The sequence below is a fragment of the Epinephelus fuscoguttatus genome, linkage group LG20 (genome assembly GCF_011397635.1).
Source record: "Epinephelus fuscoguttatus linkage group LG20, E.fuscoguttatus.final_Chr_v1".
NCBI lineage: Eukaryota > Metazoa > Chordata > Actinopteri > Perciformes > Serranidae > Epinephelus > Epinephelus fuscoguttatus.
Genome location: NC_064771.1, coordinates 8,697,030 through 8,712,874, shown reverse-complemented (window position 1 = coordinate 8,712,874; position 15,845 = coordinate 8,697,030). Strand labels below are relative to the sequence as shown.

Sequence of the window (15,845 nt, the reverse complement as noted above, 5' to 3'; positions counted from 1 at the left end):
AACAAAAATAACAAAGAAATATGACAGCTGGCACTACTCTCCTAATGTTACTTTTCCCTTCCTTTTTCTGAACACTCCATCAGAGACGACATGGGAGAGACCGTCCAGTGCACCTGGGACCCCCAAGACCGCCCTCCGTCACAAGAACTCTCTGCCGACAGGTACTACAAATCTTTCTCTCTCTGCTGAGCTCTATCACTTCAGCGTACCAGGCGCTGTTAATTCTTCTAAACTTCTAAATGGCACAAAGCACCCGCTCATGCAAACTAAACACACACATGTAGACACTTCCTTTGACTAATTTTATCTGTAGCCTCAACTGCAGAACTAAGGTCTCCTCTGTCTGTCTTTTGGCCCTGCTCTAAAGGCAGATAAACAGAGAGAGCCAATAAGGTTTGTGTGATGTTTTCCACTCTAAGAAGTGCTCACATGCTGGGAGCAGTCCTCATTCATATCTATCAAACCAAACAGCAAAATCTCTCACACATACTGAGTCAAACCAGTTCATATAGAGATAAGTTGTTACTAATAAGTTTAGTAACTGTTGTGTAACTGACTTGACTAATTGACAAAACCTAAGCAGAATTGCTAATGTGTGACCTGGTTAGTTTGAAGAGGAAAAGAGGTAGTGAATATGGAATATGTTTACCATATCTGACCTGACACACAAAATGCTGTTGAAAGGAATACCTCACCCACAAAAGGCGGAATTTGTGAAAAATACTTCTTCACAACTTCTTGCATGCCTGTTAGTAGGGGTAGGAATCACCAGAGGCCCCACGATACGATATTGTCACGATACTTCCGTCATGGTACAATATTATTGTTTTGTTTTTTGTTTTGTTTTGTTTTTTTAAGATATGTTTTTGGGCATGTTTGCCTTTAATTGACGGGACAGCTAAGCATGGAGGGAGGGGGGGGGGGGGATGACATTCAGCAAAAGGCCACAGGCTGGAGTCGAACCCGAGCTGTTGCGGCAACAGCCTTGTAAATGGGGCGCTTGCTTGAAAACTTTGTCAACATCTGTTTTATATAGTAAGATAAGCTTTTAGAAATAAAGTGTCTCACTTCAGTTCTTTTTATTGCAGCAAAATGTATCTGGTGAATTGAAAAAGGTTATTGATTTTACTTTCCTAGTAAGCTACCAAAAGTTTAATATGTATTGGCAATAGTAATTATTTATGCAATAAAAAAATCAATGCTTGGCGTCCGTGTATTGGTACACTATGCTGGATGGATTTTTCCCCCATCCTAATGTCCACAGTCAACGAAGAATCCAAAAAAGTGAAGTGCTTAAGTGTTTTAAAGTGTTTATGAAGTACTGAGCATATGAGACATGGATTATACTGCACGGATTGTGTGAGAGTTTGTAAATAGATGTTTTGATATAGTTTTGTTGTTGTTAAATGAGCCTCCTTTACTTCAGTTAATTTAAGAATGTAAGCCATTTTTGGAAGTTTTCTTCAAGAGTTCAAGTAATTGTTAAACAAATGTCAATAATATTAATTGGGATGATTTAACATTTCACCTCATACAAATCATACAGTATGCCTCAAATTACAAAACAGAGCTAATAATGTTAGCATTAGACCAACTAACCAAATAAAGTTGGTTAGCTTAGTATAATTGGACATTTCCCACTCAAACTAAGCAGTAAAGTTTAAAATATCGTTGGTTACAGTTGGGTTATACAGTTGGGTATAGCAACTTCCTGTTCACATCATAATTTACACATACTTACAGACATACTTAGGTCTCTAGTAGCTAAGACATCCATTAAGTTGTAATGGTGCAACCCAATTTTGTAAGTTTGAAACGTGCTATCTGTTGATATATAATGGATTTACATATAGCAAGTGTAACCCAATCCAGATCTCTGTTTTTGATTATCTGCACACATTTATTGAGCTACAAAAACAAAAAGACAGTTCAGCACAGGCTTGCTTTGACTCATAAAGATATGTGACGTCTCCCTGGATCAGCACAACTTAACAGCCCATCTGCAGACACCAAAGAACAAATGAAACTTCTTTCTTTCTCTTTGTCCTCATCTCTCTCTCTTTCTCTCATTTCTCTCCAGTGAATGGATTTCACTCAGGTGGGAGTCCCTTGCATCATGTGGAGCATTCACACAACAGTCTGGTGCGGAAGAGCAGTACAGAGCAACAGGTAAAGCTGTCTGACTGTTGTTGCTTCTATTCCTTGACAATGTGTAACACGCCCACTTGCAGTCCACAACATTTGTGGAGTGAGCATTAAACCCTGGCTGACCCTCATAATACTTCATTTTTTTATTTCAACGTCATTTCTTATGCACAGAACACATTATTTTCATTTTAACAAAGTTAGATAACCCCTGATCATCATGCAAAGAAAGGACTTGACATTCTTGCTAGTCGTTCATGGAAGAATGAACTTGTAAGGTCATCAGCACACAAAACGCTGTTGACAGTCTGAGACTATATCTTTTGCTTTTATTGCGCAATATCTCCAGCACAGAGGCCGCCTGCAGTGCTTCAAAATAACAGCCAGGCTTTATCACCCAAAACAATTGCCATTGCACCAACAGCCTAGCCTAAACTCAGCTGGTTACTACAAAACTGTACACTAACAATGTAACGTGTGTCTATTTATAATAGTAAAGTAATGACAGGACCCTTTTGCACTGCTGCTCTGACTCAAGGATGAACTGATTAGAATTTGGTGGTCAAAGGTCAAGGTCACGGTGACCTCACAAAACAGTTTTTGGCCATAACTCAAGAATTCATACACTTCTAATGACAAAATTTCAAACAAATGTCTAATAGAATAGAATGATGAAGTGATGACATTTTATATCCAAAATGAGAAAGGTCAGCTTCACTGTGACATCATAATGTTCTGCAAAAACACTTTTCTGGCCATTATTCTACATCATATCTCAGGAACAGAAGTGTCCACCTTGATACTGTGCTGATTGTATAGATCCTCTGTGTTGCGGGGTTGAAGATGTTTGTTCAGCATCCATGTTAATATTTTGCAGCTTCTCTATATTTGGAGCATTGTCTGCTGTCATGGCTACATATGAGTCCTCAGACAGAAATGTAAACTTCAACTTCAGCTTGGTTTGCAGAGGCATACAGCCACATGGCGGTTTTGCCTTGTGGTTGCCTCTAAGTTTCACAAGTAAAGAATTCTTTTTCTTAGATAAAATACCTATATATTACCAAAGATTGACTGATCAGTGTTAGCAGCTACTGTTCATATACTTTACCCAGAAGCAGTAGAAGAGGCTGCTGAGCAGAGGAAGTAACTGCAAATGAGAAGAGCCAGGATGAGGAGGAGAAGGAACGGCACATTCATTCTGCGAGCATGACTGGCAGGCTGGCTAGCTAGCTAGCCTAGCAGGCGCTTGTGGAGCTCTGAAAACTTTGGAGCACATTTTTGATTCAATTTTCAGAAAATTGCCAATATTTAAAATCTACAAAGTTGATTTCTTGCATCGAAAATTCTCAGAGGTGAGATGATGAAATAGCATTAAAATAATAATAAGAAGAAGAACAAAATAAGTACAGACAAGAACACAGATTGAGATAGGCCCTAAATGTAAAGACACGTCAAAACAAAAACCGTCTTGGTTCGTCTTTCCTCTGTTACAAACTTTACCAACTCTGGTTTGGTTAAAATAAACCCATAATGCATGCAGTTAGATATAAAAACATTGTGGCTGTATACTCACTAGATTACTGTTTATTTAAATGGAGTTTAGTGGATTTGGTTGCTTTGTAACAAAAAGTCTATCCCTGTTGGGATCCTTTCCAGAAGTTGACACTTAAACTAACAATCTGAGCCTGTCAGTGACAAAAAACACTTTTAGTGGACGTAGTGACAGTGCGAACATGCCCCCCGTGGTTACATGGCAGATTGTTTTGTGGCTGCCGGCTGCAGTCGTCTCGCTCAAAAATGGACCAGTTTAAAAGATTGTTGTTCCCATTAGTCAATTAAACACAAAATCATCAAAGTACTATGTAGGAATTGCCAGTTATTGTTTGTAAACACAACATTTAAACTTGCCCTCTCTTCCTAGACTGCTTGTACGTACTTACAACACAAGCAAATGTAGGAACATTACATATGTTGTGATGGAAAAGCCAATACTTTAGCTAACTAAGCTAACTGCCGGCACATACCTGTCCAAAAGAAAGCAGTCCAACTCCGTCTCACTCTTGATCTCCATCCTCTTCAGTGCTCACCAGTGAAAGTGAAAGCCAACCCCAGAGTCACTATCGTTTTGGAATGAACTTTGTCCTCTTGGTGTCTCACCTCACTATCTATTTATTTTCTGGCACTGTGCTTTTACAACCTGGTTGCTGCCCTGTTGTAAAGTCCCAACCTCAGCTGAGTGCTTTTATTTACTGGGGGATACACCCCATTCCCCAAAGGTTGCAACCCAGGAGCTCCCGACCACAGGAAAAAAAGATGAAAATAAGAAAATACAGGCAGAGGGCAGAGTTTTTGCAGACAAATACACCACCACACACTTCTAATGCATCAAATAAGTGATGACTGAGAGAGAATCGTTTTGTAAAAGTCTATATATTTTGTTTTTCAAGGAAAAATCTGCATAATATACCTTTAAAACACGTCATACAGGTCAGGGGAACCACAGTTCAGATGATGACAGTCAGAGGTTTCCTCTTTAATATATTACTTGCGGACATTTACTCCATTGTAAATATAGAAATAGTTAAGCTTCAGTAACGCACCTTTTACAGTCATTAAAATAAATTCCAGATAACATAATGATGTATGATGCAGTCTTTCCACATTTCAGATCTCTCAGTTCGTCTCTCATTTTAATGGAGAGGCTGATGGCAGTTAGAGCAGATTAATCCCTCCTACAGTATCTGCTCCCCTGATCATAATTAACCAGGCAGTCAGGGTGCAGTTATACAGGATCCACCCACCACTTATTCACTCTGTCTCCTCTCCTTTCTCTCCGTTGCTGCTTCTTACACTCATGCACACACACCCAGCCATTCAAAAAATAAGACGCACTTTTGCTACTGAGGAGTCAAGGTCCTGCTCTCTTTTCTATTTTTAATGAGGAGGTGTAAAACTCCCTACAGTTTTCATCTCACTTTATTTTTTTATTCTTTCCAGATTTCTGCCCCCTCCGCACACTCTCACTCTGTGGGTTCACTCAGGACACTGGAAATCACTCGGTTATCAGCTTCTGTGTTAAATATCACACGCACGTACAGTACATCCACAAACAAAGAGAGAGAAAGCCAACCATGCTTTGCTTTGCTCTGCAGAACTATCGTCCCTACTCTGCACAGCAACGCACACACATACGCATACACACACACATACACACCAGCAGCAGCAGCAACAGCAGCAGCAGCAGCAGCAGAGAGAGCACCAGACAGACGCTTACAGCGCTCGCCAGGAAAACAACTGTGTTTGTGTGCGTGCGAGTGACAGTGTGTGTATGTTGAGCAGTCATGTCTGACACGGAGGACGGAGGTTTTGACGGAGCGTCCTTCTTCTCTCTGCAGAGTCCGGGATCAACGTCACCCACCAGGAAACAGAACAAGGAGACCACGGTCACGGTGAGTGGGGCAACTATCGGGAACTCTTAACTAACCATGAACTCACCCTGGCTCTCTACAGTAGCCCTGAAGGACCAGATTTGATACCAGGAAAGGAGAGCTAGAGTATTTTTTCCCCCCAAGTTTGAAAAGGAGGATGTAATTTCCAGGAGTGCAGATTGCCCAGGTGGGATCTGTTTTTCCAGATACATGTGTGCTGCATCAGTTTGTTCATAAAATACATGAATACACATATTTAACACATTGGGACACTACAAACTGTGTCTTGACAGCTGCAAATGAGTTTAATTTCCTCTTCAGTGTTGCTTTCTCTTGTATTTCCTATTCATTCACTCCTGTGAGAAGTGTTTGGTGCTTGTTTCCAGTTGCTAGTATACAGACACACAGTGACATCATCCTATTCAGCATCCAGATGATTTCTGCTCTGTTGTCAGGATGTCGCATCCTGTTGGGCCTTATGCTCGGTAAATAGCAGAGGTGGGGGTGGGAGGGCATGTCTCGGCTTCCATAGCAACCAGGGTGATGCTATTGATAAGCAGATGAATATAACAGGAAACAAGAGAGAAAGGGAGGTGAGGAGAGCAACTCCTGGTACCAATTTAGCTGCTTCTTATACTGTATGCTGAAGGGTAAGACTTGAAGGAGTCATTTGACCCTTGGCCAGCATGGCCCTGATCATACCCAGTTGCCAAAATACATGTTTGAATTATATATTTATGCAAACCATGGATACATTACATCTGTGCTTTATTTTGTAGCTGATATGTTTGAACATATTGCCTGTTTGGTGGCTAAAAAGTTGCTGGAAGACGCAGCAATGGCTCGCTAAATAACAACTGATGTGTCGCAGTGGTCTGGCAGGGGTTTCGCCTAGGTTCCAGGCCATCCACCATCCTCTCAAACTCCCAATGACAAAGTCAGCTCATATACTGTGTCACTAAAAACATTATTATGATATGATGATATGAAAAATACAAATGTAACTTATCCATGTATAGCAAATACATACAGTGCCAACAGTTTCTCATAGCAACTGGACTGCACATATATACTTTATAATAATAAGAGTGGTACTTGATTTCAGACAAAAGAAGGAAAAAGCAGATTCTCGTTTTTACTAAACAACTTGATTTTACGAACTGAAAAGACAACTGTCTCTAGCAGATTTACTCAGCTTTAGCTAGCTAACGTTACATGAGTTAGTTTGAAACTGTCTCTGGCTCGCTCTTTTAAAAACAAAAACCTGTGAAAGGTCTTAATCTTTGTAGCTTCATATATGCTATGATGCTAAAAGACTGGGGCTAAAGTCAACGCACATGTCCCAGGCAAAAAGTCACAGAGAAGCATTTTTGTAATGCAGGCTAGCTAGTTAGCACTGCTTTGGCAAACAACAAGTGAAGAGACCCAAGGCTTGGCAGGCCTGACATGCTTTAGTGTTTAGCTCAGATTGAACATTTGTTTGAACAATGATAACAAAGATCATGAAAGAAAGTGCTGGAAGCCAACCCAATCACCAGGATAAATGCTGGTAGTGTACATTTCTGCTGATCTCCAGAGTTATATTGCATTTACATTTCATATGTAGCGGATTTGTTAAAATTTTACTTTTATCATGTTTCAATTTTATGTTGTGACAGCATTATTGTTAACATGTTGTGGCAACAATCCCTTGGTCAGGGTTAGAAAAACATTATGTTTTGGCTTAAAATACCTGGTTTGGTCGCTAAAAACATGGTTTCAAATGTCCCAAACTCTCATTCAAAAATACAGGCTTATGCTGCTACAAAAATACCTGGAAGGTGTCCCAAACTCTTGATAAACAACACAAGCCTTTGCTGCAACAATCATGCCTAGAAACATCCTAATCTCTTGTCAAGAAACATCTTTTGTCACTACAAACACCAGCTGGACATGTCTCAAATTCTTATAAAGAAATACTTGATTTTGCTACTACAAACATGCCTAGAAATGTCCTAAACTCTTGTTAAAAAATACTGGCTTCCGTCGCTACAAACGTGCCTGGACATGTCCCAAATGCCCAAAATGCCTGCTTTTGTTGATCTTGACCAGCAGTCTAGTCACATCATTCACCATCCCCTCCTCAACCCTGCTCATATACATGTAATCTAAACTAAGTCATATGTATGAAACACACAATGCCAACACTTTCTTCTGGCATATGTATGTGAGTGCAAACAAACTTATCCCCTCATTTGAGACTGTTGGAAGTAGCCTTGCCCTCATCTTCACCAAAGGAAGCAGAGGTCAGTTTAAAGCCCCTCTAGCTGTCGACCTCTGAACCTCAGCAATGATTAAATAGGAGAAAATTATAAGCTTCATAAGCCAAGATAAGGTTGAATTAGAGGTCTTTTTTTTCTTCTTCCTGTATTTCAATCTGAGTATTGGCTCTGGAAAAGTCATCAGCAGAACCATATTTGTCGATTTGCTCTAAAAGGCTTTGACATTAGACATTAGAGAGTGTTCACTGGTGCCACTAAAGTTTTTTAAATAGAAACAGTGCATCCTTGCTGCAGGCGGTTTACCTCCTGAGGTTAATTGGAATGAATGTGAGAGCAGATAAAGCTCCTTTTGTTTGCCCTGAAGTCTGAAGCTAAACCTGGTGTCTGTTTGTATCTTTATTATGAGGACATGGCTTTAAATTTGTTTTCTTTCTGAGACCTGTGGTTTCTTCCCATTCCGTTTGTTTCTTGCTTTGCTTTCTTCTTTCCTTGTCATGAAAAATCTAATTTGTCAGCTGAAGAATCTGCAGAGCAAGTTTGGCATTTTCAGAGTTTTTGTTCTGCTAAACCTCAAAGTGATGACTTGTCAAACCCTAACCTTGTGCATTTGTATCCAAAGCAGCTGTGATTTCAGAGAGTTGTATTATCCGGTGTGAATGCATTTCATAAAGTGGAGAGGTTAGAGGTGATTGTCTTTTACCTTTTTTTTTTTTTTTACTACCCTAGAGCTTTAAATGAAAGGAATAATATAAAAGCACTGCACCAAACCCTGAGCACAGAGAGTACTAGAGTGACATGCACAGTCCTATTGAGTTTAACCTCAGAGCAGAACTGAGCAGCTCACAGCAGGGAGCCCTGCAGCCAACTTATTCAACATCACTGCTGCTGGGAGAGCCAGCAGACAATTAGCTGCACCAAGATAATTAAAGGCAATCTTTGGGAATCCATTTTGTTGATTGCTGTGGGCCAAAGTAGAAGTTCAGAGTGTTGTGGTAGAGAGCTGAACGATGAATCCCGAAAAGGCTGAGAACCACAAAGGCTCTGCATTGACAGTAGCATCCCAGAGGACAGGCTCAGTAGAGAAATGTGAATCAACAATGCTGGGTCGATTGGAAATGTCTTTTTTGCTTTGGTGTGTTCTCGGAGCTGCCCAGATGAGAGTGTTGCCAAAGCAACAGAGCGCAGAGACTACCTTTAATACCAGAACAGAAATCTGTGTGTGTTTCTGTAAACTGTCTGCGAACACATGGAGCACTAATAATGCTGCTGTACAGTACAGTGGCATCAAAGCAAAGTTGTCTATCACGATACTAAAAAGTGGCCTCCCTGTGGTGTTCTCTCTCTCTCTCCCTCTCAGATTAACTGCGTGACGTTCCCGTCGCCTGCATGCATGCCGGAGCAACAGCTGCTGAAACCAACCGAATGGAGCTACTGCGACTACTTCTGGGTAAATTCACCTCAACATTTAAGAGGCTTCACGTTATTGTTTTGTCTACTGCAGGTTTTTTTCCTGAGTAGTTGGATAAAGTCCTGCACCCTAACAACACTGTAACTCTTCTTCTTGGGCAACTCGTCGTCACATACATACTACTGGAATCAGCGCTTCAATACAGTTATTTTAGTTTGTCTGATGAAATTAATTTAGAAATCAAATTTGGGCGCACTACTTTATGTAGGAAATGTACAAACAACAACTGAAGTTTTTTTTTTGTCTCAGATGGTCTCAGCTGCAACTAACAACTATTTTGATAATCAGTTAATCCATCAATTATCACGAGTGATGAGTTTAAAATGATCATCATGTCGGGGCGTCGGTGGCTTAATGGTAGAGCAGGCGCCCCATGTACAAGGCTGTTGCTGCAGCGGCCTGGGTTCGACTCCAGCCTGTGGCCCTTTGCTGCATGTCTCTCCCTCTCTCTCTCCCCCTTTCACGCTTTGCTGTCCTATCAATTAAAGGCAAAAAATGCCCATAAAAATATCTTTAAAAAAAAAAAAAAAATGATCATCATGTGAGCTACACAACTCGCAGCTTTGGCTGGTTTACTTAGCACTATGGCCCCCACCTTTAGAGAAGTTGTCACTGTGTGTGCCATGCATCATAACATAGACCCACCTAACCGATGATAACATTTGTTGCCAACAATATTCAGTGTCAGTCAATTTAGTCAATTAGTTGTTGCACCCCTAGTTTGACATACCCCAAAATGTGAACAAATATAAGCTGAAAACACAGATAACCATTCTCTATTTATGACACAGTGCCATGTGTTTGCTATTTTATTTGTTTGTCCCAATGTGAAATGACTGCATTATAAAATGCCCTAAAAAATTCCCACAGTGGAGCCAAAAAAATGTCATGTCCATGTCCATACAGTACTTTGTGCTCACAGTCATGCAGCCTGTCAGTGATGTCCAAAATCTCAGTTCACCGTTCATTATAGAGTCAACTATCACATGTATTTTTTATTTTTTCAATTGTTGAAAGCACTAAGGTGATGCCCCATGGCAATGTCTTTAAATCTTTGTAACAACAAAATTAGTCCTTTTTCTATTCAGATAAATTAGTATATAATATTATCCAGTTATTCACAAAGAAAGAGGCTTTGTAGTGAGAATACCGCTGCCAATAAAGGTGTTTAGTGCCTCTCAGATACAAAAAAATATGGCATTTCTGAGTAGAAAATAGCAATATATGGCAGGGCTATAAAATATAATATATATGACATGCCAAGTGACAATGATAAAAGCTTGACAATAAGGGAGTAAAAGGTTTAAAATGTTACATTACAGCACTTCACTAGGTACTAAGAATTTGGATATTAAAAAGTCTCATTTTAGTTTATGCCCTGTTTTGGAACAATAACTCCCCAAACCAGGACGATGAAGAAAGGGAAGAAGTGGAAGAGGATCTAGATGAGGACACTTTTGAGGAATTAGAATAACTAGCAACCGAAGAAAGAAAAACAATCCTTTCTAAACATGATTTTACCGCTGTTGACATTGCTGCTCTCCCCACTAAATTACTAAATGAACATCCCAAGAGTCTGTACGGGCAAAAACAACACCGGATCCTTTTCATCTTTCAACATGACTCCATATTCATCTGATCCTGGCTGTGCTGCACGCTGAGAATCAGCATAGGCTTTAATAAAGTCCAACAGACAGCGCGGTAAGATCATACATTACATGTAACTGGCTGCAGTGCAAAGAGCCAGCTGGCCTCTGCTGCTCTGTTTGGACATCTTCCACCCCTGCAGTGTAATCTCTACCAGGTGTGGTGTGTAGTCACACACACACAGGAGTGGCAATGCTGTGGTAAGAGAGCGTGAGTCGGACCAGAATCACCCTCAAACCTCTTGGCTTTAGCCTCTGTTGTCAGGATGTTGACTGGTGTGAGTTGATGGGCTTTATAATCAGTTTATGGACCTTCTCTTAAGTAACCACTTCACTGCTGCCTTTCTGCATTAATTGGATTTTTCTTTAAACATTTTGTCAACAAGAAACCCATTATTGGGATTAGAAAATTTAATTAGCGTAGCTGAGCATTAGCAGTCAGTTGGGGTTGCATTTCTGTCTACATGACAAATGTAAGTCCAGTACTGATTAAAGGGACAGTTCACCCAAAAATCAAAAATACATATTTTTCCTCTTACCTGTAGTGATAATTATCAATCTAGATAAATTTGGTGTGAGATGCCGAATGTTGAAGATATCAGCCATAGAGATGTCTGCCTTCTCCCCAGTATAATGGAACTAGATGAGCACTCTGCTTGTGGTGCTCAAAGCGCCAAAGAATTACATGTAAAAAACTCAACAGCAATGTCTCTTTCCAGAATTTATGACCTGGTTACTCAAGATAATCCGCCTTGTTGTGAGTCACATAGGAACTATTTTCCTTATAGTGAACCACACCCACCAACCATATCACTGATTAGAAGGAAGCGTGTATCTACTGCTAGCTCACCTAGTACCACTAAGCTAGCTAACGTTACAGCTCAGGTGAGGAGATTGCCATTGATCAGGGTTTCCCATCAGTTTATTTATTTGTGGCACACCCCCACAACAATATTATCCACCGCTACACGTAGATTTTCTAGTTTTGGAGCTGCGTCCTCCTCTTTCTCTTTTGTGGCAGAGTGTACTTTGTGCACATAGACGGAGCAGAAGAGTGCCAAGATCCGTGAAAGTGAAACTTAATTGTTTGTTAATTCATATAGTTTCAGTGCTGTCTATCATTTTTTTTCAACCTATTTCATCCAACCACAGGCTAATTGAAAGGAAGTCTTGAATGTGATAATTGGTTTGTTCAACCCCTGGACTCAAACTCAACAAACAACTGCTGTTGGAAAAAAAAAAAAAATCATAAAAAGTTTGCTTGCACTGCATTCACAGACTCGGAGAAACCTTAGAATTCAAAAAGAGGACACAGAAAAACAGAATGATAACAAAGGGCCATACAAGCAAAAACAAAAACAAAAACATGAGCCTCTCGTCGATGAGTAGATGCACTCTTCCTTCCTCGATATGGTTGGCAGGTGTGGTTCAGTAGAAAGAAAATCATTCCTACATGAAACTGCTGACATCAAGGTCTGGCACTTTGAGCACCATAAGCCGAGTGCTATCTAGTTCCATTATATTAGAGAGAAGGCAAAAATCTCTATTGCACTCTGGCACTTACACTATACCAATCTATACTGATAAATAGCATTACAGGTAAAAGAAAAACAGTTGATTTTTGATTTTTGATTTTTGATTTAGCTCTGTTTTGGTCTCCACACGCTCCTAAGGAAAAATAGCCGTCTTTTAACCTGCGAAGTGCTTCACTATGTTCCCCAGCTGGCTGCTAACTGTGTCTAAAGCTGTTTGGTGCTGAGCAGGAAGTGTGCAGTGGGTTTATCAGAGCATTTATTAATGAAAACAGCTGGACGAGGTTCATTTTGTGGCTCGCTGTAACCAAAACACTCAAACTGCAGAGTCGGCTGAAAATTCTGTAAAAATGTGTCCCTACAAGGGAGACTTTTCACATTACAGACATTTGTTTTATCTATAGCTGACATAAGAATATTGATCAGTGCAGCTTTAAAGTTGTTACAAAACAGGTCAGAGGTAGGGAAAGTCTGATTACTGACTTGCTGCATGCAATTGGATTGATTTTGCATGAACAAGGTTGCTACAGTGCATGTAGTTGTATTGTAGGGTGTGTTTCTCCAACATAAATACATTATTCAGTTATGACTTTACTATTTCCATCATATCAGAGATGGACTTGCCTGATTGTGTGTTAATGCAGCCTTTATCTGAGGGAGCCTGCAGTAGGCTGTTTGTTTCACTGAGCTAGTTGGTCAAGGTGTGATATTGTCATGTTTGTCGCCAAGTGTTTGTTTGTTCAATGCGTTTCTCGTGTGCTTGCTATGTTTATCTCGCAGTCTGATAAGAAGGATCCCCAGGGCAACGGCTGCATCACAGGATTCGAGGTTTTACTGCAGAAACAGCTGAAGGGGAAACAAATGCAGAAAGAGATGGCAGAGTTCATACGAGAAAGGTATCAGCGTTTTCATCAGCCGGCTCCCCTTTTCACACCTCATCCTCACGTTACCATGAAAATCATACAGTTGTCATTAAAACAAACCGTTTCCCCTTTTTTATGCTCATTCATGTACATCAGTGTGTTGCACAACACAGAAAATGCACATGGAAACAGTCAGATTGCGTAAAGGCTGTGTGGTAATGAAACTCTCTACTTCCCTCTCAGGATAAAGATAGAAGAGGAGTACGCCAAGAATCTCTCTAAGCTCTCCCAGATCCCTCTAGCGAGCCAGGAAGAAGGGTGAGTGAAGGAGAAGGACAAACCTCCTCTCATCACAGAGTAGCTTGTCACACACACGGCTGCATGGAAGATGTGAATCAAAAGAAAAAAAATACATGTCAACATTTGGAAAAGAAGTCTTTCCATTATTCAGCTGCTTTAGAGATGAGGAGGCTGTAAATTATGTGTTTGGGGCTTCTTCCTGCACAATATGTTCTGAAATAATATAAATGTGATACTTTATTGCGCCATAGAGGATTTATTTCTTCCCAGGAAGGTCAAAGGTCGGGGTCAGCTGCAGAGCAACAGCCATGACGCTGTAGAGATTCAGTATCAGATGATTGAAAATCTGGGAAAATGCATAAGTGGCTGAAAAGCAGTGTTAATTTTGGCAGCTATTTTAGATTTAGTCTTAGTCTGTAGATGAAAATGCTTTTAAGTTTTAGTCACATTTAAGCCATTATTTATCCTTCATAGTTTTAGTCTTGATTTAGACAACAACTCAAAGTGTTTTAGTCGACCAAGTCATCACATTTTAGTCCACTTTCGCCATTTCTTTGGTCAGAATGTTTTTTTCTCTTTAAAATGATTTAATGAGACTAATACAGTTATCAGAAATAAGAATCAAGGCTTCAGGTTGCATCAAATGTTGAAATTTTATTTAGACATGATTTTTTTTCTACAGCTGAGACCATAAATAATTAATTTGAGACAACTACACAACTAGGATTTGTACCCAGGTTTGCTGTAAACTCTGACTTATTGATCTCACTGTTAAGAAGCAGAAAAATATCTTTATTTCAGCCTGATTTTTTTTCTGTATCTGCAACATGTTTTAGTCTCGAGGTTTAAACTCATGTCCTCACGCAGAGTCTGTGATTAAAACTGGGCTTTCAGCTCTGTCAAAGAAAACTGCACTGAGTCCAGACTATTTCCACGCAGCATAGCTACACTCACAGATAACCGAGTCTCCTACCTGCCACATCCGGCAGTTGCTGCTATGGTTTAGTGGCTAACGAGGGGAGCTAGCGGCTAACAACCACGGCTGCAACTAGCTCACGAACTCCACAAATCCATCCAACAGTTCCTCCATCCACAGTTAGTCAATTACAGCTCGAGTGAAACATACTAGCATCAAACTATCACTGATGTTTACTGATCTGTTGCTGTTTGAAGCTCATACCGGTCATATGACATCAGAAAATAACTGCAAACATAGCTGTTCTCAGCTTCTTGATTTAACACATTTTTTAAATTAGTTTAATAAAATAATTCATCATTTAGTTCTCTTTTCCTCTCATTTTGAATGAATGACAGCCCACCACTAACATTTTAGTCCCGTCTCATCAAAGAAAACAAAACATACATTTCCTGATAGTTTTTATTATTAAAGATCTATTTTGAGCTCGTCAACGCCTCGTCTTTGCCGTGGAAAATAAGTTGTCAATGAAAATTTATTGTCATAGTTTTCTATTAATGAAAAGAAACATTGCTAATTTATCAGGCAAAAATGTCATTTTATATTGACAATATCTTTAAATGTTGTTCTTTCAAATGCGCTCTTTTAAGCAGTGAGAATTGAAGATGGCCATCTTATTTTCGGACGTTTTATCAATTTAACAGTTAATCTGGAAACATAGTTGGAAGAATGATCAATCACATGAACTATTCAAAGCTTAGTTGCGATCCTGGTGCAAGTAAAACATCAGCAGTTTCAGCATGAATGTTAAGTTATGCTTTCACTGCGTCTGCTGTTCTGCTGCTTCATCTGTGCCTAGATTACCCTGTGCACTCTGAGAGTGTGGTACAATGTATAACTGAATGGTATATGTAAATTTTAACAGTGATCCAAATGAACGGTCCAGATGTCATATATCCAGTCATCCCCCTGGCCATGTGTCTGCACAACCTTTACAACTGTAATTGGTTGGTTGTCATCTCTAGGTGAATAGCATCTGAGGGTGCTTGTGCTAGTGTGCAGCTTTAAAGAAAAACAGTCGCACTCAGATGGTTCTCAACCAATGTCAGTGTTAACCTTGTAACTATAGCTTGAGTTGGTGTCTTTTGGTGTTCTTTTTAAGCTTCACCCTTCTACTGGTGTTAGCATGTAGATTACCATATAAAAAAATCAACTATGATCTGACATCAGTTTGTAGCCAAAGTAGAAAAAACTTTTCAAACAGAGTATTCAGAGCAGTCTGTCTA

General features: G+C 39.9%; 1 protein-coding gene across 1 annotated transcript in view; it reads left to right on the top strand.

Moving 5' to 3' along the window:
- Positions 1–15,845, top strand: part of LOC125880339 (growth arrest-specific protein 7-like) — an 88,237-nt gene that overhangs the window by 49,871 nt on the left and 22,521 nt on the right. Inside the window, exons 3-8 of the mRNA XM_049562677.1 lie at positions 84–161; positions 2,081–2,169; positions 5,541–5,594; positions 9,192–9,281; positions 13,261–13,376; positions 13,587–13,661. Of these exons, the coding sequence (XP_049418634.1) occupies positions 84–161; positions 2,081–2,169; positions 5,541–5,594; positions 9,192–9,281; positions 13,261–13,376; positions 13,587–13,661 (502 nt within the window). The remainder of the gene's footprint in view (positions 1–83; positions 162–2,080; positions 2,170–5,540; positions 5,595–9,191; positions 9,282–13,260; positions 13,377–13,586; positions 13,662–15,845) is intronic.